This window comes from Camelina sativa, chromosome 17 (genome assembly GCF_030686135.1).
Source record: "Camelina sativa cultivar CO46 ecotype springtype chromosome 17, ASM3068613v1".
Classification (NCBI taxonomy): Eukaryota; Viridiplantae; Streptophyta; class Magnoliopsida; order Brassicales; family Brassicaceae; genus Camelina; species Camelina sativa.
Genome location: NC_141896.1, coordinates 35884407 through 35907277, shown reverse-complemented (window position 1 = coordinate 35907277; position 22871 = coordinate 35884407). Strand labels below are relative to the sequence as shown.

Sequence of the window (22871 nt, the reverse complement as noted above, 5' to 3'; positions counted from 1 at the left end):
GTTCCTCTTCTTTGATAAACTCTGGGACGAGAGCGAAACCGTACGAAGAAACTACACCAATCAACTCAATGTGAGTTTCTTGAATTTTGTTTTTTTTCCCTAATTCTAATTCTTGAATGTATCAGATTTGGTTTTATCTCTATAAATCTTAGTTTTGTTTCATAATTTTGATTGAATCACACAAAACTGTTGAGTTCTTGAGAAATTTCGGAATGGATCAAGATCATGTGGCACTATGTTAAAAGCTAAGAATAGATCTTTTTCAATGGTGTAAAGGTTAAACAAATCATTTCTCCCACAATATATTTTTTTTTAAGTAGGAAAAAATGCCATTATTAATGTTCGATTCTTATAGGATTTATGGCAAATCATTTGTGCAAAGAATAAAAGCCAAGTTGGAAAAAAAAGATATAATAGAGCAAATCAAGGAGAAGATATAGATAGAAGAATCATGAATATAATAAAGTTAGGAAATAACTCTACGGCATCTTAAGGAAAATTTATAATTACGTTATTGTCACTCTCTTCTTTTCTAACATAAACTTTGGTGACATTCTCTTTGTAGTAAAAAGTAAAAACTCTGGATTTACCCTATTACTTGTTTTACAAGCATTACAATTTTTTTCATTCTTTTCTTTACAGACTTCGCTTCATATAGTGTCCTACTTTGTGATACCATGTTTCTCAGCAATGAGTGCATACAAAATTTGGTGGTACGCATCAGGTGGATCTCAGATACCTTTTCTAGGAAACGTTGTCTTAAGCGATACAGTGGCTTGTGTAATGGAGCTTTGTTCTTGGCTTTACCGTACAACTGTAATCTTCCTTGTATGTGTTCTCTTCCGTCTCATTTGCCATCTTCAGATTCTTCGTCTTCAAGACTTTGCCAAGCTCTTTCAGATTGATTCAGATGTTGGTTCTATCTTGTCTGAACATCTCCGTATCAGACGTCATCTTAGAATCATCAGTCATAGATACCGTTCTTTCATTCTATGTTTATTGATTCTTGTTACTGGTAGTCAGTTTTCTTCTCTGCTTATTACTACCAAAGCCTACACTGAAGTCAATATCTACAGAGCTGGAGAGCTCGCTGTAAGTTTCCTTCACTCACAACATATATGGTTCGTTGCAAGAAGCACACTTCGAAAAAATTTAAAGTATTCTTCTTTTTGTGCATATATCTCAGCTTTGTTCAATGACATTAGTCACTGCACTTCTCATACTACTACGAAGTGCATCAAAGATCACACACAAGGCTCAAGCTGTGACATGTTTAGCTGCGAAATGGCATGTATGCGCGACGTTAGAGTCCTTTGATCAGACAGTAGATGGAGAGACTCCAACTTTGGTTGCTAGAAACAACAACATAGATAACAACAGAGGTCATGATGTTGTTACATTGACAGAATCTGACAGTGAGGAGTATGGTGACGAAGAAGATGATCTAGACAACAACAACATCATTCCCGCTTATGCTTTCAGTACCATGTCATTCCAAAAACGACAAGCTCTAGGTAAAAACAAAAACAAAATCTTCTGCAATGTCATTTTTGCTGTCTTAATTGGTTTACTTAATTATGTCTGGTTGGATTTTTCGCAGTGAGTTACTTCGAGAATAACAGAGCAGGAATCACAGTGTATGGGTTTACACTTGATAGAGGTACACTCCATACGATCTTCGGACTTGAATTGTCTCTTGTTCTTTGGCTTCTCGGTAAAACCGTTGGAATTTCTTGAATCCCTTTCTGGGATCCTCAAGAAACCTCCAAAATGTTTTGGCACTGAATCAAATTCAAGTTCGTTTTATCTATTTTTTCCTTTGTAATTTCTACTGTAAATCAATTTATTTGTTACGTTGGTGTGTTACTATTGTTGTTATAGAGTTCATGCTATTGTAAATTAGATTCGAATCAAAAGCCTTCCCCTGTTTTTCACTATTATAATTTCTGAATTTACGAAGTTTTGTACTTTTAGCGAAATGAATTTATTTATTTTCCAGTCACTGTATTACAATTGTGTCATACTGTAGTACTAGATGATGAGGATTTTATAAGGTTACAGTAACTTAAGGAATTATTTCACGAAGTACCTTAAAAAAAAACTTCAAGCTTAAACTACACAAGCTTAAACTAAACCAGTCACTACTTATGCTCAAAAAAAATTGAACCACACGTGTTCTATAGAACAAGATTTAGCAATTCAACCTAACCCAAAGGCTAAATCAAAGATATCATCACTTACTAATATATATACTTGAGGACCAAAGAACCTGCGTAAGTAAGAGTGGTGACTTTTGCGGAGAGAGTGAATACTGTTCTCTGTAACTTTTGTCTGAACCAGAACCATTATCAGCTTTTGCCTTCCGATGAATTTTCTGTGGAATTCTTCTGTATAGCTTCTTGGACAGCTGGTGTTGTGTTTTGCTGTTGGACATGATCTGTGTTGGATTGCAAAGGGGGAGGCTGAGTTGGTGGGTTCTCTGTCTGCGTAGCTGGATTTTCTGCGAAATTCTTCTGTATAACTTCTTGGACAGTTGGTGTTGTGTTCTCCTGTTGGACATGATCTGTGTTAGATTGCAAAGGAGGAGGTTGAGTTGGTAAAATCTCTGTCTGCGTAGCTGGATCTTCTGTAAAATTCTTCTGTGTAGCTTCTTGGACAGTTGGTGTTGTGTTCTGCTCTTGGACATGATCTGTGTTGGATTGCAAAGGAGGAGGCTGAGTTAGTGAAATCTCTGTCCGCGTAGCTGGATTTTCTGTGAAATTCTTCTGTATAGCTTCTTGGACATTTGGTGATGTGTTCTGTTGTTGGACATGGTCTGCGTTGGATTGCGACGGAGGAGGCTGGGTTGGTGAGTTCTCTGTCTGCGAAGCTGAATTCTCCTCTTGTACTGATGATTCCGCTATGATCTTCGGGGTTTTATCTTGATAACTTCTGGAAACACCTCTCTCAGTAGCATCTTTGCTCAGTACTATCTTTTTCTCTAGGTTTGGAGGATGAAGAGTCTCTGAGTGAGATACTGGTCCTGAAGGATCATCACACTCAGCATCAGCGTTTCCTACAGGAACCGGTGGATCAAAGTTAGCATCAACTGCTTGATTAATCGCTGCATCTTCAGCTTCAACTATTTGACTCATAGCAGCTTTAACTCTTGGATTCATAGCTGCATCTTCAGCATCAACTGTTGGATTCATAGCTGCATCTCCAGCTTCAACAATTTGACTCATAGCTGCTTTAACTATTGGACTCATAGCTGCATCTTCAGCTCCAACAATTGGATTCATAGCTGCATCTCCAGCTTCAACAGTTTGTTCCATAGCTGAATCCTCAACTCGTTTCACTGTCTTGGGATGTGGCATTGCCTCTTGCTTAACCTTTGGATCCAGTTTACCAACCTTCTTCTCTGCGGGTGACTGAACTTCGGCTGTACTAGAAGACATTTTTGCTGTAGTGGCGCTTCTCATGACACGGCCGTATTTAGGAGGAAAAGACTTGCCATTGTACAATTGCACACACCTGGAGCAATGCCACTCAGATTTCGGAACTCCTTTCATATTGTGAGCTTGTAGACATTTCAAGTGATATCCCTTTTCACAAGCATCACAGATTAGCACGGTCTCTACTTCATTGATATTTCCGAGACACATTTGGCATGTCATTGCTTTACTCATGTATTCTCTTGAAGGTGGTTTCCACAAGACATTTTGTTTAGCCCGCGGTTGCAGAACTTTATGGATTAACTTGGCAATTTCAGCATGGTTGTTGTTTCCAAAAGGTGAAGAAGTTTGACCATAACTTACGCCTTTCATGCCTGGGAATGCACCTGGTGGAGTTTGAGACATAAATGGTCTAAAGGTCGGATCTGTGACTCTGGAAGAACTCTGAACAGGAACTTTGCTATCTGATGCAGTACCAAATGATATGGTGGAGGAACTCGAATGAGGTTGGGCAGACCATGTTGTAGCATTCCCATAGTAATTTCCAGCAGGAACTGCTGGTTCAGAAGAAGAGGTAATAATTTAGAGATGATAGATACTTGTCAATGAACAGATAAAAAACAGAAGATATGAAACTCGAACTCAAAATGGAAACCTCATGGACGTTTCCAAGTTTCAGTTAGCAAAAAAGAACTGATAACCAGGATTAGCGAGAGAATATGCCAAGTGTCAACAGAAAATGTAGAAATCACCAGTAAGCTTTCTACTGAGAACAAAACACTCTGATAATGGAGGATTAGTTAAAAAAAATTAACCAAGCAATGGGCAATAGTACTCAGATGTTGCACTATGAGCATTAAGTTTTTTTAACTTCTAACATATAAAGTATAACCATAGCAAATCAACTAAATGACCAAACAATTCACCAGCTAACACCAATTTTGAGGCTATCTTTTCTAACTGATCATATCATAGCAAAGAATATCTCTAGAATACAAAATAGGGAATAGAACAACAAGCTAAGAAAAGTGGAGATACCTGGTGCCTGAGAAGGACCGGTATGCATATCTGACTTAAACAGTGGTCTCTCTATCCTAGGTTGTGTTATCTTAGATGCATCCCTAACAAAATGGCTTCCAGGAGCAGGATTAACAGAACTAGTGGTTGCCTTCACTTCACTATTAGGCCACTGATGTGAGGTAGAAACATGATTCGCTGCTGCAAAAAATCATAGAGTGGTCAACTCTTCGAAGTTATATTACCTGATGGTTAATTAAAAAACACTGATCGTAAATGTAGTCATACCCGGAACTGATGAATGAACCGTAGATGTATATGTAGTAGATACTACTGGGTTCTTCTTCGATTCTTCCATCTGGAGAGAAACAAAAAAACATCTTTATACCAACAAAAATTGCTACTTTGATTAAATCTGAAAACATCTCTATAGAGAAAGGAGACAAACCTTTCTCTTCCCAAGAGAGAGCTTCTCAGAGATGGTTAATTTAGGAGCTCGGAACCCTAATCGCTGATCTTTAACCTTAGCATTCAAACCCAGATCTTCAATAACAGCACCAATAGCATCCCTAGAGATAATATCTTTCGGAGTGAACTCTTGACACATATCAACCAATTTCGATTTAGCTTCAACCATCAGCTCAATCTCAAGCTCCGTCGGGTTTTTCCCACCTCGGATCTTTCGCAATGCCGATAAAACGAGGACGATCTCCGCAACTCTGTTCACTTCTTCGTCAAAACGTGGCTTCTTCGCCGGCGGTTGTTCATCATCCACCACCACAACAGATTCGTCCACTCCGTCTCTATGCTCTTCAGATTGAAGATTCACCGGTACATCGCTAATCGCCACATCCATCTCTAACGAAGGTGAAAGAGAAAGAGATCCGCGGAAGTAGACGAATCAGAGAGAGAGAGAGAGAGAGAGAGTGAGAAGAAGAGAAACCCTAGAAGAGAAAGATAGAGAGGGAAGAAGATCTGGGTTTGGTTTTGTTTGTTTTAAAAAATTTGAAAAGGGAATTAAAATGTGATAAAAACCTAATAATTTTCGCGGGTAAAAATTTGGGGGAAAAGTTATAGAAAGGACGACGAGGACGAGTGAGTCGATTAACCAAATTTTACAATTTTTGCAGCAGCGAGACGATGATGAGAGAGAGGCGTGCGCTGCTGCTTCGGCTTCTTTATTTTTTCTAGAGAGATATCAAAAATTAAAAAATCATCAGCTGTGCAAATTGTTTTTCTGGGTTTAAAGTTGGGCCTTCTTATTATATAAACAGGCCTTACTATATACTTATTCCTAAACAGGCTTAGGGAAACTGGGCTTTTATGTTTTTTTTTTTTTTTTCCTTTTTTCCCCGTAATAGAGGTTGAATACCAAACCGAATCAAAGTTTCTTTAACCAAATCTCTAATCATAATTAAGACATGCAAGTTATTTTATACCGGATTGCAATCAACCGTTGAGAGGGCCTTGAGGCTTTTGGTTCATCAGTTAAAGAGTGTAAAGGCTGCATATAGCCTTATACATTAGTTTTGAGATAAAAATTATTTAATATGGTCATGTGTGTTGCAAAGAGAGTTTACCCTATGCAGAAATAAATTCTTCCAAAAAAAAAAAAAAAAAACTGTTGCTACTTTAAGATTCTAGAATATTACAAGTAAAATTATATATGGTGGGTTTTTTTGTGTGCATGTAAAAAAAATGTCTGTCGTGAATTAGAATGTTGTGGGAAGAGAAGCATCATGTAATTGTTGTTCATCATAATTGTATAGACTACATGTATTTGAATACCATCATATTGCATTAGATCAAATATCTCTCATGATTAAAAACTTGTTAGAATGTCACTTCACTATATATTTTTCAAACTTGAAATTAGTAAATTATGTAATCTTACAATTTAATCCATCAAAAAGAGTTTCTCATAAAATTTGGATTTGAAAATTTGGTTAGTGGTTTTGTGATATATATATATATATATATATATATATATATATATATATATATGTATATATATATATATATATATTTGTTTGTTTCACATATACTTTGGTCAATTTATATCAATAATTGCTCTTAATATGAACTAATGTTTGGTCAATAAAAAAACCAATAACAAAATGATGACATCACCAAGGCATTACTAATGACAAGTTAGAGATTCACAATCATGATCATCATCTATCAATAAAGGATATAGTGGCTTCAAAGTCGAAAGTGATATATAGGAGAGTAGTCAGGTGTTTTGATGGGTGCACTTGTAGCCATAGTTTTAGTGTCATTTATTATCTGAACACTATCATTTGAAAAACATCCAATAATATAGTGGCCTTCATATCATGAATAAGATTCATATCAAGTATAAATAAATCCGCCAATTCGATACATTGGAATTTAATTAGAGGATTTCTCCCTCTATTATGTGGTGGATTCATTTTGGTTTGGAACACATGAGTGTTTGTTACTTCTTTAATATCCATGACGATAAAGTTTACGTTTGCCTACATATAGAGATTTTCTTATGATGTCCAAGTGGTCATAACACAACTTAGGAGTTATGGTATTATCTTGGGAGCATCCGAGTAGGTAATCCATACTTTCTTATGGGAACATTAACACAACTTGAACTTAAGACTAAATTATGTTTTTACTTCTCCTGAATAATGTTGAATATTTTTGTGTAATATTATTTTTTAACTTTAAAACATAGTGTGGCTTCTTGAAAAGGTATAGTAAGTTATTTTGAACAAATCATCGCAAGTTGTAAGATATAAAATCAACAAATGGTAGTCAACATTTTTCTCCCAAACTGAACATTCCAAAAAGTTTATTGTTCATTGAGATTTACGAAAAATTGAAAAAAATCCATAATGATACATTAAATATTTAACTATTATATCTTAAATAAAAAGTTTTCACTTCAAAAATAATACACCAACTAATTATATTCTCATATATAATTTAAAATTGTAACAATAAGAAAACCATAAGTCTATTAATATGTTATATTCTCTTAAAATAAAGTATAAAATTACATAGTATAAACTCAAGAAAATATTATATATATATATATATATATTAACATCATAGAAACAAATTTAAAATGCAACAACACATATATAACAAATAAAACCATGATTAAAAATACATGATTGTAAAATTTCCTCTGTCTTTATACATAGGAAATAAGATAATTATAATATATGGTTTTAATAATATTAATCTATAATCAATTTCAAATTAGTGAATTGACTAAAATAGTTTTAATTTAGTCTTATTTTAATTTTAACTTATATTAATATATAAATTAAACTCAAGTATAATGGTACATGTTAGATAGATAATTTTATTTTATGATTTATAAGAAAATGAAAATAAAAATAATAATAAGATACAAACTATCGAATAAACTTTTTTTAACAATTGTGAATTGATTTTATCATAATGATATATAAACCGTCTATTAAAAGACACGAGTCTTATGTAGATCCTATATAATAAGTTCTTGATGCATTTTCAAACTCTCTCAAATAGAACCAATTCTCCCACCACCTTTGTAAGAAAATATGTTTATTATTTTTAATTAACTTCTAATTGTGAAAGACACTAATCATGATCATCTCATTTATGGATGTCATAAAAGTAAATTAATATTAAAATTTATAGATACTTCTGTTTTGGAGATTTAAAGACACTAATCTAACTTTTTACACATTTAAAGAAATCCTTTTTTTTTTTAGACACTCCATAGAAATGAGTCAATGACTAATGAGGAATTGAGGATGGTATAAAGGATCTAAACCTTTGTCCGAGTTGTCATCCAAATGAAAATCCTAAAACCTAATTTTTGATCATTCTTTATTATTTGGTTAAGAATAAATATTCAAATACATCATCTATCATCTCCTCCGGAATCGGCATTTTTTTATATGCTTCACTTGAACATTGCGAGTCACAATGCATATGCTAGACTAGACCAAAAAGACCATGAGTTTTAACATTTGAGAGAAAGGAAGAACTCCACTTATGCTAAGACCAAAGAAGAAACATAAAGTTGATGATGATAATATATAAAGGTTAAAAAAAGAAATCTACACTTTAACACAACGAGAATGATATATAAAGTCGAAAAGGAAAAATATTAAAACACAAATCGTTCGTTGGATTCAAGACCTAAAACTGATGATGATGATGGTGATATACAGTAACGCAGATACATAATATATACATGTTTAAGTCCATCATTATATTGCTCATACATTTTCATATCTGCATTAACCATACAAAAAGAAGAAAACCTCCCAGTAGCATATGGTCTTCATTCTTTCCTCCGGTGAAGCTACGTCCTCCGATCCGGAACATCATCTTTTTTAAAAAATTTTTTAAATATTCCTAAAAGAACTCATCGATTCATCGAGAAACCAAAGTCATCATCGTCTAACAACATTGAAGAATATAAATTATTATTATTATGAGTCCCTCGATGATGATCCACAGAACCAAAATCATCATCAGATTCTCCTTCTCCCAACATCTCAATCATCTCCACAGCTTCTCTCATCTCCATTCTCCTCTCTTCTTCTTCTTCGCAACATCTCAACCCTATCTTCAACATATTAATCATTTCCGCTTTACAGTTCTTCATCCCTTTCATTCCCTTGTCGAACACGTCACCTGTTTTCTTCTCCCTAACCATATCGTTCACCCAAGTCACAAGGCTCATGTTCGGATCATAACCTTGCGTTAAGTAATTCTCAGGGAATCTCCCTGTCAAAAGCTCCAATATCAACACACCAAGCCACCAGACATCTGTCTTCTTCGTTATGATTTGTCCTTTCGCGGGTCTGTACTCTGGCGATTTGTATGCTGTCATGAAGTTATGTGCGTGCTCTGAGCTCATCACCGGTCTTAGAGCGTAATCTGTTAACAACGGCTCGAATGATTCGTCCAAAACAATGTTCGATGACTTTATGTGACCGTGAGGGATTGTTAGTGTAGGTAACTCCTCGAACAAGTAAGACAAACCCTTTGCTACTCCTTTTATGATCTTTAGACGCGTTATCCAATCCAATCTCGTGGAATCATTTGCTGAGAACATATAATTCAAATAGTTAGGACTCACACATAACATATATTATTGCAAAATGTAATGTTAAAACATACCATGAAGATGGCTTGCCAAGCTACTGTTAGCCATAAATTGAGTGACTAGAAGCTTCTCTTCTCTACGGTAATAGTAAGCGATGAGAGGCAATAGGTTAGGATGGTTTAATCTCCCTAAACGTCTCATATGCTCATGAAACTCGTCTCGTCCAACATTGTTCATATGTTTATACCTCTTCACGACCAAGGTTTGTCCACTAGATATCGCTGCCTTGTATGAAGCACCAAACGTTCCACTACCAAGAACTTCAGCTGAAGCTCTAAGAAGATCTTGAAGACCAAATCTTTGAATGTCTTCCCTCACAAATAGAAGCCTGCCTCCTGCCTCAGGCATCGATCCTCTCCTTGTGCGATTCACAACGGATTCCGCAGGTTTATTGGTCTTGTTTGCGGATTGATGGTAATTGTAGCTCTCTATCCTTTCCTTTCCCGCAGAAGGATAACCTGACAAGAACCTTCGTCTTCTTGTTTGAATGAAACAGAACACAAGCGCGATGATCACTAGTATTATGCCAATAACAATCAAAATGATTGCTAAAGTGTAAAAGGATCCGGTCTTTTCCACCATGGGAGGAGGAGTAAGAGATTTTGGATCACTAGGAGATACCGGAACATCAGGAATTTTCGGAGAAGAAAGGGAACATGGACTCAAGGGAGCATCACACAAATCTTTGTTACCTACAATTTACAAAACACAAAACATTAATGTCATGGCATATAATTAAAAATGCATCAACTCTTGAAAGATTTTATGCAAATTCTATATTAAAATGTTATTTTTTGTTTGTTAAACTATATGAAAAATGAATTAGAAACCCAAGTAAACGAATCCACCAGTTGCACATCTATATATAAAGTTTTTTTGTGAATTGTGATGTCGACATTACATTTAGATAGCATTATATGATAATGTTAACACATAGAACATTGAAAATGTTACCTGCAAAAGAGCCTGGATCCATGTTTCGAAGGCTTTCAGGTATAGGTCCGTCAAGGTCATTGTTTTCAAAGCTAGCTAACTTAAGATCCCTCTGTTGAAAATATGGTATTTGCCCTTGAAATTGGTTACCATTTAGCCTCATCTCCAAAAGCATAGGCAAAGTGGCTAGAGAAGAAGGAATTGTTCCTCGGAACGCGTTATTTGCCAACAATATTTTCTTCAAATGCGGCATACCTTGAAATGCATCCGCTGGTATCTCCCCCGAGAATCGGTTATTAGACAAATACAAAGACTTCAACGAACTAAACCTCTTAACATGAGGCATTGGTCCATTGAAGTTATTGTTCATGAAGCTTATGGTACGTAGATTCTTCATAGGAACCAATGGGTCGAGGTTTAGTTTCCCAGTCAAACCCATTCCTTCGAGTTGTAACCCCCAAACGTAATTGCTACAAAGAACACCAAACCAGTTCGCTGTATTTCCTTGACATGGTGATGTTAATGGATCCCAACTACTAAATTCTGAACCATTTGCTAATGTATCTTTGAATCTCAAGAGACAATCTGCATCTGAACCTGGCACAACCACCTGTGACATTGCCACCGGACATAACACGGTGGTAAAGATGATGAGGAAAATGCAAGAAAGTAGATTTTTCTTTGATGCCGTGTTACACGCATGCATAACCAGGTTCTCCCAATTTCGCATTGCGGTTACACGCGCAATGGAATCGATTTGATCGCTGCAAAATCTCTTTTCTTTGTTTTTTTTCTCTCTTTCGTGAAAGCCAAGAAATTGTGTGAACGGAAGAGAGAAGAACAAAACCTACCAAGAATAGACAAAGCAAAATATTTAAATTGGCAGAGCTAAGATTTTTTTTTTTTTTTTTTTGGATTTGTGTCATCTTATGATTATTATTAGGTGAGAGAGAGATCTTTGGATAACCATTCAATTAGCTTGTTTTAACGTATAAGTTATATATACATGTAATCCTTGTTGTTCTGATTTGTCATTTGCTTTTGTTCCAACCAAAATAATTTTTTCCTCTAGATGAAACTTAATTTTGGTATAACTGATTTCAAGAATTAGGCACGAATATATGATGAGGGTATATGAACGAATTAAACAAGTAATATGTTATATGTTATATAACTTGTAGGGTACTAGAGATTTATCAATCCAACCATGCATCATATGATATGTTTTTTCTATACATTGTAAAAATTAGTTGTTTTGCTCCTTTTCGTCATGTTTGATAAATTAACGATAGGTTTGGTTAGCCATGCCAGGGGTAAAACTTAGGCTAGTCTTCTTCTTCTTTTTTTGATCCGAAACTTAAGTGTGTCAGACTCTTACATAGAGATCTAGTAAGGAACTTTTTGTTATCTTTTCAAAAGTCTAGTAGAGTAATCATAGATGATGACTTAGTAAATGTCCTTTTTGAAATTCTGTGATTTGTCAATTGTCATAACTCGGATGAGTTGATTTTTTTTTCCGACATAGTGTTGTTACTCGAGAGAACAAAATAAAACATTAAGGTGCATAGAAATTAAAGTACACTTATAGAAATGGGAGGTCAAATCTGAATTCTCAAATTCTTCAAAAACAACGCGGTATGGGTCAAAGGGCTTTAAAGTGATGGTGGGACAACTCAATAAGGTCGGCATGAGATCTTAACGTGTGAACTTCCCAAGTACACATTTCTGCTGCTTCTGCAGCGTCCGGGCCATGTCCATACACCATTTTGTTCGTGCAGCTGGAAATATTCTAAAGTGGATATTTGATCAAAGAGATATTTTTTCTAGACTTAACAGTTAACAGTGCATACGTATACACACGCACTATTTCAGTAGCATTTCCGCTTTAAATTCTCATCAATAGTTCGGTACGTAACTACAATGTATTGGATGAAGCATTAGTAGAGAGTAGAGACTATCCATTGTAGTTGTAATGTGTCAATACATTGAAAAATTTATAACTAAATTATCTGGGAATTCATTAATAATATATGCTGTATTACTCCGTATGTAATGAAAAGGTAAGTGGACAAATAAATGTTCTTGTTTTTATGTAGCAATATCGTATTGTATATACTAAATGAATAATTATTTGTTAAATGTTTTTTAAAAAATTATATAGTGTATGCATTTAGATTCATTGTAAATATATATATATTGGATAAGTGTGCCAATGTTATGATATGTACCATTAGTTAAACAACAAATCCATGATACATCCAAATGTATATATTTTTTTTTTTGAACACACTGATCTTTAAAGTTCGAACACGAAATAAAATTCACATTTATGTAAAAAAGGTAGTTGTATTACTAGTTACTACTAGTTAAAAAAATAATAATAATAATGGTAGGATAAAAAGGCAGGGAATAATCACAAACTTTTAGGCCTCAAAGTGAGAAGTGTTTGGACCAACACCTGGCTTGCACGTCTGGTGTCATCTCATCTCGTCTTTTTTCTTTTTCGATCTCATCTATGTATTAGGTCTCTGCGGACCATTTTACCCTCGCTTTTGGCTAATAGCTTAATACTGTACATTTACTAAAAGATGAAAAATTGAAAAAACCGAGTTGCTACAATAAAATTAGGAAACAATCTTACTATGGTAAACCCATCAAGCATAAATTTTAAGTTGAATTTATATCGTATTGCATTGCATGTACTATATAAATCACGCTATACATGTATATTATATGGTGAGTTTGGTGTTAACATTAACTATGTATAGTACTTTTATTATTCATTGAGGACTCATCAAGGTTATACCAAAAAGGGAAACAAAAAGATGTTTATTGCTTTCATACATCCGTCCACACATAGAATATAATAAATCCTCATCATGTTTAGTTTTACTTTATTTTCTTGAGTCATCGTAATTATTCGGTTCGTACGTTTGTTTAATTTTATTCCAAAGACTTTATAACATTAATATTATTAATTATTATGAAGAATCATGGGCTATTATTATTTATACTCTCTTGATAACAACCCTTTTTCTTTTCTTTTTTTGCTCGTGTTTCATTCATTTCTTGGTTTTTTTTTGTTTTTGTTTTTGTTCAAAGTATTTCATTCTATCACAAGGATTGGAATTACAAATACTATACATCAAAATACAAACAATATGAATTCATTTTTATTGTAGCGTTTTTAATGTTATAAATGTAGAACGCAACATTGATATATTATCATTAGAGAAAATGTCATTAAAATCCTGAACTTTATATTTTTGTTGATTTAAAGTATAAACTCTTTATCTCGTAAACGAAAACCTCATTCTTTTGTTGACTTCTAAATAATTCACAAACTTTTGTTGATTTGGCCTGATGAGGCACAACGTTTAGTGGCAAAATAGAGAAATCACACGAGATTAATTAGCCGTTAACGAGATCCCGTTAATAACAACATGATGTCGTTCAATCAGCCCTAAATCCCCAAATTGAAACTTGATTTTCATTTTTTCCACATCAAAAACCCTAGGTTTAGAGGTTTTAGGTTTGAAAAACGACATTGTTATTAACAGATTATCATTAAATGCTAATTAATCCTGCATAATTTATCTATTTGACAATTTAAAGTTGTGTCTCATCAGGCCAAGTCAACAAGAGTTTATGAATTATTTAGAAGTCAACAAAATAATGGAGTTTTTTTCCACCAGATAAAGAGTTCATGCTTTAAATCAACGAAAATATAAAATTCAGTATTTTAATGACATTTTAATTTGTCTTACGAGTTTTTTATTTGACATCGCCTCTAATCTTCTAAAAGAGCATTTTTCCCTATTATCATTCTTTTCCAAAATGATTTATCTTGATTCCATAATTTTTTTTAGGTAATTTTGTTGTATAGTCTTTTTTTTGTTTTGTTTAAGATTATAGAAAAGAATGATTAACAGAAGAAACAAAAACTGTTACAAGTTGAATGACGTAACAAAAAAAAGAAATTGACTCTGGTAAAAGATGGTCAGCCCACGACATTTCAACCACTCTCATTAACTCCAAAGATCTTTTTATTTAATTCAAAATTTAGCATCTCATGTTCCAACATTTATTATATGTTAATCATTCTATCATTTAGTATCAATGTTTTCATTAATATCTCAGATAATAATGAATGATGTAATGCATGACAAAATCTATTTCGGATCATACATATTACAGTTGTTTTACTCGTCGTCATACTAATATTGACTGCGACAAAATAATTTACGCGGCACAAAAAAAAAACAGAACACAAACACAACAGTGGCAAAGAAGTAAAATGGAATAGTCAAAGGGGTACTTTGGTTTGAGGAAAGAGATGAGGATAAAAATGAATTGAGGTGAGCGTTTTATTATTATTCCCCTCTCTCTGGGTGTTGTTAAAGTAGGCAAAGCAAAGCAAGTGGTAATCAAACAAAGCACTTCTCTCAACCTTCCAGATCAAAAATACCAACCAAATCTTTTTCTTGAAACCTCAAGAATCTCTCTCTTTCTGCAAACTCAACAACCATCATCAGGTCTGATTCTTGATTTCAAAGTTTCATTCTTTTTCCAATATCAAATCGAGTTTTTTTTGTTTTTCTTCTGTCGGTTGCTTTTGCTGAGTTCTTGTTTCTTTGATTTTCTTACTTAAAACGTTGTTGTTCCTCCTTGTTTCAATCTAATTGTACAAATACAACTTACTTTGTTTCTGGTTCATCAAGCTGTGTTGTAATTGAGTTATCAAGCTTTTAGGGTTTATGTAACAGTTATCTCTAAAAAATCTTTGAACTTTGTCCTATCTACAGATATTTGAGTTCATGTTTCTATCTTGTTTATAATTTTTCTCTACTGGTTGATCTTTAATTGAATCTATGCTACATAAAGATCCAACCTTTGTAAGATTTTTTTCTTTTTTCCTTTTCTTGAATAGTCTCTCCAATGATGAATCTTAAGATGAACGGTTAGGGTACTTCTTTAGTATCTTGTTTCTAAAACTAGCATCTCTCAGTATCTCAGAAACTGTTTTTTTTTTTTTTTTTTTTGTGTGTGGCAGAGATAGTTTCGATATGGAGGCTACACAGAAACATATGATTCAAGATGGATCTTCAATGTTTTACCATCCGCCATCTTCAGTTAAGCAAATGGATCTTTCTGTTCAGACATTTGATTCTTACTGCACACTTGAATCCTCTTCAGGCACCAAGTCTCATCCTTGTCTTAACATGAACAACAACAACAACAACAACAACAATTCTTCTTCAACCACAAGCTTTTCTTCCAATGAAAGTCCCATTTCACAAGCTAACAACAACAACTCATCCCGGTTTACTCATTCCCCTGAAGACAACAATAACTCTCCTTTAAGCGGATCTTCTGCGACAAACAACAACGAGACAGAGCTTAGTCTCATGCTTAAAGATTTGGAGACTGCAATGATGGAGCCTGATTTAGACAACAGCTTTAACCATCAAGGCGGATTTGGACAGCAACATAGAGTTGTTTCTTCTGCTATGTATAGATCTATGGAGATGATCTCTAGGGGAGATTTAAAAGGAGTGCTCTATGAATGCGCTATGGCCGTTGAAAGCTATGATTTGGAATTGACTGATTGGTTGATTTCTCAGTTACAGCAAATGGTTTCTGTTTCTGGTGAGCCTGTTCAGCGTTTAGGAGCTTATATGCTTGAAGGCCTAGTTGCTCGGTTAGCATCTTCTGGTAGCTCTATCTATAAAGCTTTGAGATGCAAAGACCCGACAGGTCCTGAGCTTCTTACTTATATGCATATCTTGTATGAAGCCTGCCCTTATTTCAAATTCGGGTACGAGTCTGCAAATGGAGCTATAGCTGAAGCTGTGAAGAACGAGAGTTTTGTGCACATTATCGATTTCCAGATTTCTCAGGGAGGTCAGTGGGTGAGTTTGATCCGTGCTCTCGGTGCTCGACCTGGTGGACCTCCTAAAGTTAGGATCACGGGTATTGATGATCCAAGATCATCGTTTGCTCGACAAGGAGGTCTTGAATTAGTCGGACAGAGACTCGGGAAGCTAGCTGAAATGTGTGGTGTGCCATTTGAGTTCCATGGAGCTGCATTGTGTTGCACGGAAGTTGAAATAGAGAAGCTAGGAGTTAGAAATGGAGAAGCCCTCGCGGTTAACTTCCCGCTCGTTCTTCACCACATGCCTGATGAGAGTGTAACGGTGGAGAATCACAGAGATAGATTGTTGAGACTGGTCAAACGTTTGTCACCTAACGTTGTGACTTTGGTCGAACAAGAAGCGAATACAAACACTGCGCCGTTTCTTCCACGGTTTGTCGAGACAATGAACCATTACTTGGCGGTTTTTGAATCGATAGATGTGAAACTCGCTAGAGATCACAAGGAAAGGATCAATGTTGAGCAGCATTGTTTGGCTAGAGAGGTTGTGAATCTTATAGCATGTGAAGGTGTCGAAAGAGAAGAGAGGCACGAGCCACTAGGGAAATGGAGGTCTAGGTTTCACATGGCGGGTTTTAAACCGTATCCTTTGAGCTCGTATGTGAACGCAACGATCAAAGGATTGCTTGAGAGTTATTCAGAGAAGTATACACTTGAAGAAAGAGATGGAGCATTGTATTTAGGATGGAAGAATCAACCTCTGATCACTTCTTGTGCTTGGAGGTAACCAAATAAAAACTTTGCTATGGTTTGAGAAATTTATGAGAGATTAGAATCTGTTTGTAAAAGTTAAAAGAAAAAAAACTCATGATCCGAAGACACAGTTGTCAAATGTTGTTCTAGTAAGTGTTGTTGATGACCCCATATGTTTTAATGTTGTATGTTTTTCTAATTTTCAAACAAACTATGATTTGACATCAAACTTATAAGTTACAACTTTGTGTGTTTGATGTGAAAAATTAATGATAACTTTTCTGGTTTTAAATAGAAGGGATGATTCACTTTGTTTATGTCGTTGTTAAGCACGAGATTAGGATAATGGAGACCCTGTGCTTTTCAAGCAATCATTAAGTTGATGTAACACCAGACATACTAATTGATTAATCGGATGTCCTAAAGAGTAGAGCGTTTTAACCAATTTGAAGGCGATAAAAATGTTACTGTAGTTACTCAATCGAGCGTTTTAATGCGCGTTTGAAAATTAATGTAAATCGAACGGTAACAGAAAGAGAGAGAGAATCCGATTAAGTAACCATCGTTTCAAGGTTTTTTAGTCATGAATATTTGTAGTTTTTTTGCGGCTGGAGTAAAAGTAGTTAGAAAAAGTGGTTAGAGAGATAATAAGACAGAACCGAAAAAAGTTTGTTACTCCTATTTGGTTAAAGACCAGAACATTGAAATTATGGTTTGATAAGGTAGTAATTCCAAAAAGATCGTGTTGTTCAATCGTCTATTTCATCAAATCGTTCGATTGGTAACAACAACTAATGAGATTGGTTCAACTTCCAACCACCAAATTAGATTTACCAATCAACCTTAAGTTTTGCTACAAGTATGAACATGCAGAGAACTGTGTAATCAATCAATCTCGTCAACAGACAACACTGTCCCATTTTGTAAAAGACAACAAATGGTATAAGAAGAGATGAGTAAGGAGGAATGTGAACAAAATCTAAATTAAAACCGTTTCCCCAATTTTCTAAGTTAATTTTGATTATATAATTCTTGGTCCATTCTTTTTGTATATGGTCAATTTTGTTACATTGATTTATAAAACCTATACTTGGATCCCGATGTATGTCATGGTTACGTAATCATTCGTCAGACAAGAAAAAACAAAACTTAATGTTTCTAGAAATTTGTTTGAAATTATCTTTGTCGTCTTTGACCCTCAAATCATATATATAAAAGTAGAGTTTCAGTCTCTCCTTATTGGTCCACTTGACAATGCAATTTTAACAATTTTTTTTTATTAAAATACAAATTTAAAACAATTAATTTTCACATTTAACTCACATAATATAAAACTGAAATCTTTATAGGTTCTCCTTATAAATTATGCATTAACTTTATTTCTCCACTAAGTTGTATTAATCAATTGTATTAAAACAAAACAATAAATTAGAATTGTAACTCTCATTTTTCTAAATGTAATTTTTCATAATTTCTCTTCCTATAAATACTCATTATCTTATTCTCTTAGTCTATCACTCTTTCATTCTCTCATCTTCTTCCACTACTCTCAAATCTCTTTTTTGTTTTGTTTTGTATTTTTTTTTGTTATTGTTGTTATATGGATTATAAAAAATCAAATCAAATATCATTGTAAAAGCTTAGTTTTAGAGTTTGTATGATATGTATATCTTATATATTTATTTTAATCTTTTAAAATGTTTATCTCCATTTTCTATTTTATATTAACATCTTATAAGTTATTATTTTCATACTTCCTTACAATGTCCACCACACAAAAAGATCATAAAGTTGAAATGATCCATATGTAATTATCTATTATGTCTCTGGTTATCTCACATATTCATTTATCATTTTTAATAATTTATAAAGATCAATATAATATCATATATATATAAGTAGAGTTTCAGTCTCTCCTTATTGGTCCACTTGGCAATGCAATTTTAACAAATTTTTTTTTTATTAAAACACAAATTTAAAACAATTAATTTTCACATTTAACTCACATAATATAAAGGGCAATTCTCAAAAATAGCACAAATTTAAGTTTTTCTTCCAAGCTTAGCACACACTCTCATATTTTCCAAAACTAGCACACATACTCTAATTAAATATCAAATACTAAAATTATTAATTCATCATCAATATTCTACGTGCTTTCTTAGCCCAAGTGAAAATCACGTACCTCTTCTCCACATATCTTCGTCGTCTCGTTGTTGAGTGCTTACATGAGATCGGAGCTTCGACAAAATCGCCGGCAATCAATTCAAGCATTCATGTCTGCTGACATCCGCAGTTCCGAGCTGTGGCATGTGATCGAATTGGAAGATAAATCTGATTTTGAGAAGCTTCTCTCATCAGATAATTGGATCTCCATAACAATCTGTCTCTTTTAACCTGAAGAACTCCACAGTTTCCTGATTCAATCTACGCTCAATCTGCTTCTGATGCAGATGTTGCTTCCTCTCTTCCTTCGATTCGTAATTTTCTCCCTCTAATGGTGATAACGACAGAGAGAGTGAGAGGGAGATGATACTTAAGACGTTTGAGATTAGGAGAAAATTGACGAAGGAGATTATCAAAAATATTTTAGTGAGGAAAGGCAGATTTAGGATTAAGTATACAAGTAATGTGACTGATAGTTTGGGTAATTTTGTTGTTTATGTGATGATTGAAGCTGTAGCGTTGAAGTGGTTGCCGGAATTTTCAGATTCAAAGGTTTATGAAAATTTAGGAAGGATTCCGCAAAATTCAGGAAAGCTTTCTTAAACTTCAAGGTAACTTTCATAAAAAGTTAGGATTTCATGAGGACACTAAAGAAAGCTTTCCTAAACTTCAAGGTGACTTTCATGTTAACGGAAGCAGGAAATTGGAGTCACCACCATGCTGGAGACTTTGAAAATCTCATCACCATGCTTAGGTTTAATCTTAGTAGTGTAATCCTTTAACTTATTGTTATGTTGTATCTCTTATGTTCATAGCATTAGCTTTGTTTTAAGTGCTATTAACAAGGATTTTTATTCTGTTTTTCCTTCTTGTTTAAGGTCTATGTATTTTTTAGAATCCTTTCTGATTTCTTGCATCTTGAAAAACCAGCATCCAACAACACTTTCCACGAAATTTAGGAAAGATTTTACGAAATTCAGGAAAGCGTCATTAAACTTTAGGATGACCTTCATAAAAAAATTGGAACTTAAGGATGACCTTCATAAAAAGTCTGGATATTGTTAAGTGATATCATTACCTCTCACTAAGAGAGTAGCACTCAAATACACATTTCAGCTTCAAGATTACCCATGATTTTCCATTTCATTCACAATTCAGATTCTAATACCCAACAATTCAAGCCACCACTCATATCAAATTTTATTCATTACCCAACAATTCCCAACAATTTCAATACCCAAACATTGGTTTAGCTCTGAGACCACCACTCTTAGTCAAACGTACATATCGTAGAAGAATTTATTCTAGAATCTCAAAGAAGGTTCTAGCTGAGAACAGAGTAACGAGGACCTCGCGTCTCCGTTACACGGTAACGACGTGGCTTCTCCGACCAATCTTCGTTCTCCTCATAACTCTTCCATCTTCATTCTTCATTTTTCTTCTTCTTCCATCTTTGTTCCTCCTTTATTTCTTCTTCCATCTTTGTTCTGCTTCTTCTTCTTCATCTTCTTCCAATAATCATCAGATCAGATTGACTGCAAATTTGTCTAATTTTTTTAATTAAAAGCCATAAGAATCACGTCAGAAATCTCAAAATCTAAGATCAAAACTGATACATGAAGAAGAAGAAGAAGATCGGAAGCTTCACGTCAAGCATCATTGGAAGCTTTACTTAAGCTTTCAAAATTGTAAGTAACAAAATAATAATTAATTTTATTATTTATGAAAAAATCATAATAATGCTAGTTTTGGAATATTTGAACTTGTGTGCTAACTTTGGAAGAAAAACATAAATTAGTGCTAGTTTAGGGTATTTCTCTAATACAAAACTGAAATCTTTATAGCTTCTCCTTATAAATGATGCATTAACTTTATTTCTCCACTAATTTGTATTAATCAATTGTATTAAAACAAAACAATAAATTAGAATTGTAACTCTCATTTTTCTAAATGTAATTTTTCATAATTTCTCTTCCTATAAATACTCATTATCTTATTCTCTTAGTTTATCACTCTTTCATTCTCTCATCTTCTTCCACTACTCTCAAATCTCTTTTTTGTTTTGTTTTGTATTTTTTTTGTTATTGTTTGTAGAAACTAGGTTTCCACAATGAATTTGTTTAAGAGGGGAAACAAATTCAATAAGATAATCTTTCTAGAAAATAGATCTAAACCTTGAAATTAGAAGTAAAGAAGAAGAACTCAAAGGAATTAGGGTTTATCGCAAAGAATGAAAAGAGAACTCGATTATTGTATTAGATTCTGGATGATTTACAATGGAGAAGTCTCCCCTTATTTATACATGTTCTGAGATCACATAATATATTAACTTTCCTTAACGGACGAAGTGAAATATGGAAAACTGCCTTATTGCTTGAGTCGGCCGCCGCACCGAAGTGGACGTCGGTTCCTTCTTCTCCAAGACTACGCTTCATCCGAACTGATTCTTGATGACTTAATCGATCCCTTAACCGGATTCCCTTAACCGGATTCCTGGTTAAATAATCAATTAATGTTTCTGGTTTAGCTCGGTATGTTGGGGGTGCTAAATCCCGCACCAACAATTAGTCCCCCCCAAGTTCAGTATATTCGAGATTTAATTCGAATATTTTGAACTATAGAAAGAGAATATCCGATCTAATCCATAAAGTTTTAATTGATTATTTAATAAGACCTAGCTGCAATGTAACGGGCGAACTTGAATTTCGCTTAGAATAAAATTCTATAATAATAAGAGATTTTGCTTTGCTGCTCTATTCTGTACTTAGTCATTGTTTTATTATCTGAAAAATGTGTCAGAGGCGAGACGTCTCCCGGTTTACAACAGACAATTTTTATTGATTGATGGTAGAGAACATCGACTCGAGCCTCAAAAGTTGGCGACGAAGTGTTAACAAAGTGTGTTTAATCGGAGAGCGAGATACTGGGCTCGGCTTATCTCCTTTGCTTTAGTTCGGATGCCGGACTGCGAAAATATTCTCTGGGTTCGGCTAACCGTTCCGTCCGAACTAAAGTTTGGGTGCGAAATAAATACTCTGGATTCGGCTTACCCCAAAAATAAAAAGCGGGTGCGGAAAAAATACTCTGGGTCCGACTTATCCCTACATAGGATGGTCAGGTGCGACTCTGGGTTCGGCTTATCCTGAAAATAGTGGTTCTTTATCCTAGCTGATCACCTGGCCAGGGTGTCAACGAAAGGGGCGAATTTAGTGTGGACTAATACTTTGTCCAGATCGGGCTGAGATATGATATATTATTTTTATTTTTTCTTTTTTATTTTTTCTTTTTTTTTATATTTTTTTATTTTTTGAGGAAAACTTCCCTTTTCCATCTTGGAAATAGAGGATGCACCGCATTAAATGCGCTGCGCGGTCTTTGAGAGTCATTCTCGGGACCTCGCGAAAATCTCGCTGCACGCTGATTGGTGGGTTCAGCGGCGGTTACTGTCCTAATCCTGTATAAATAGGATTGAGAATTTGGGAAGATCATTCTAAAAACCACAACTTCCCTAAATATTGAGAGAAAAAAATGGTGACTACTCGATCTG

At 34.3% G+C, this 22871-nt stretch overlaps 4 protein-coding genes across 7 annotated transcripts; 2 read left to right on the top strand and 2 right to left on the bottom strand.

Annotated features, from left to right (window-relative positions):
- The first annotated feature begins 6 nt into the window (after positions 1 to 6).
- On the top strand, positions 7 to 1998 carry LOC147924774 (uncharacterized). Its single transcript, XM_087495251.1, has 4 exons — positions 7 to 70; positions 643 to 1092; positions 1187 to 1514; positions 1601 to 1998. The coding sequence occupies exons 2-4, from the start codon at positions 691 to 693 to the stop codon at positions 1735 to 1737; spliced, it is 867 nt and encodes a 288-aa protein (XP_087351377.1). The 5' UTR covers positions 7 to 70; positions 643 to 690; the 3' UTR covers positions 1738 to 1998.
- Positions 1969 to 5689, bottom strand: LOC147924773 (uncharacterized). 4 transcript variants are annotated; one of them, XM_087495248.1, is made up of 4 exons: positions 4900 to 5689; positions 4740 to 4809; positions 4473 to 4652; positions 1969 to 3988 (listed from the first exon to the last, which is right to left on the bottom strand). In XM_087495248.1, the coding sequence occupies exons 1-4, from the start codon at positions 5305 to 5307 to the stop codon at positions 2349 to 2351; spliced, it is 2298 nt and encodes a 765-aa protein (XP_087351374.1). In that variant the 5' UTR covers positions 5308 to 5689; the 3' UTR covers positions 1969 to 2348. The 4 variants fall into 4 exon arrangements, with proteins under 4 accessions (XP_087351374.1, XP_087351373.1, XP_087351376.1 ...); XM_087495247.1 differs by having other exon boundaries at positions 1969 to 3991; positions 4900 to 5682; XM_087495250.1 differs by having other exon boundaries at positions 4473 to 4649; positions 4900 to 5666.
- Positions 5690 to 8545: 2856 nt separating this feature from the next.
- Positions 8546 to 11420, bottom strand: LOC104758367 (pollen receptor-like kinase 5). The gene is made up of 3 exons (XM_010481221.3): positions 10552 to 11420; positions 9612 to 10289; positions 8546 to 9536 (listed from the first exon to the last, which is right to left on the bottom strand). Exons 1-3 carry the CDS (start codon positions 11258 to 11260, stop codon positions 8851 to 8853), a joined length of 2073 nt encoding a protein of 690 aa, XP_010479523.2. The 5' UTR covers positions 11261 to 11420; the 3' UTR covers positions 8546 to 8850.
- A 3259-nt stretch (positions 11421 to 14679) lies between these two features.
- Positions 14680 to 17450, top strand: LOC104759917 (scarecrow-like protein 5). The gene is made up of 2 exons (XM_010482789.3): positions 14680 to 15065; positions 15584 to 17450. Exon 2 carries the CDS (start codon positions 15597 to 15599, stop codon positions 17190 to 17192), a length of 1596 nt encoding a protein of 531 aa, XP_010481091.2. The 5' UTR covers positions 14680 to 15065; positions 15584 to 15596; the 3' UTR covers positions 17193 to 17450.
- The last annotated feature ends 5421 nt before the right edge of the window (positions 17451 to 22871 follow it).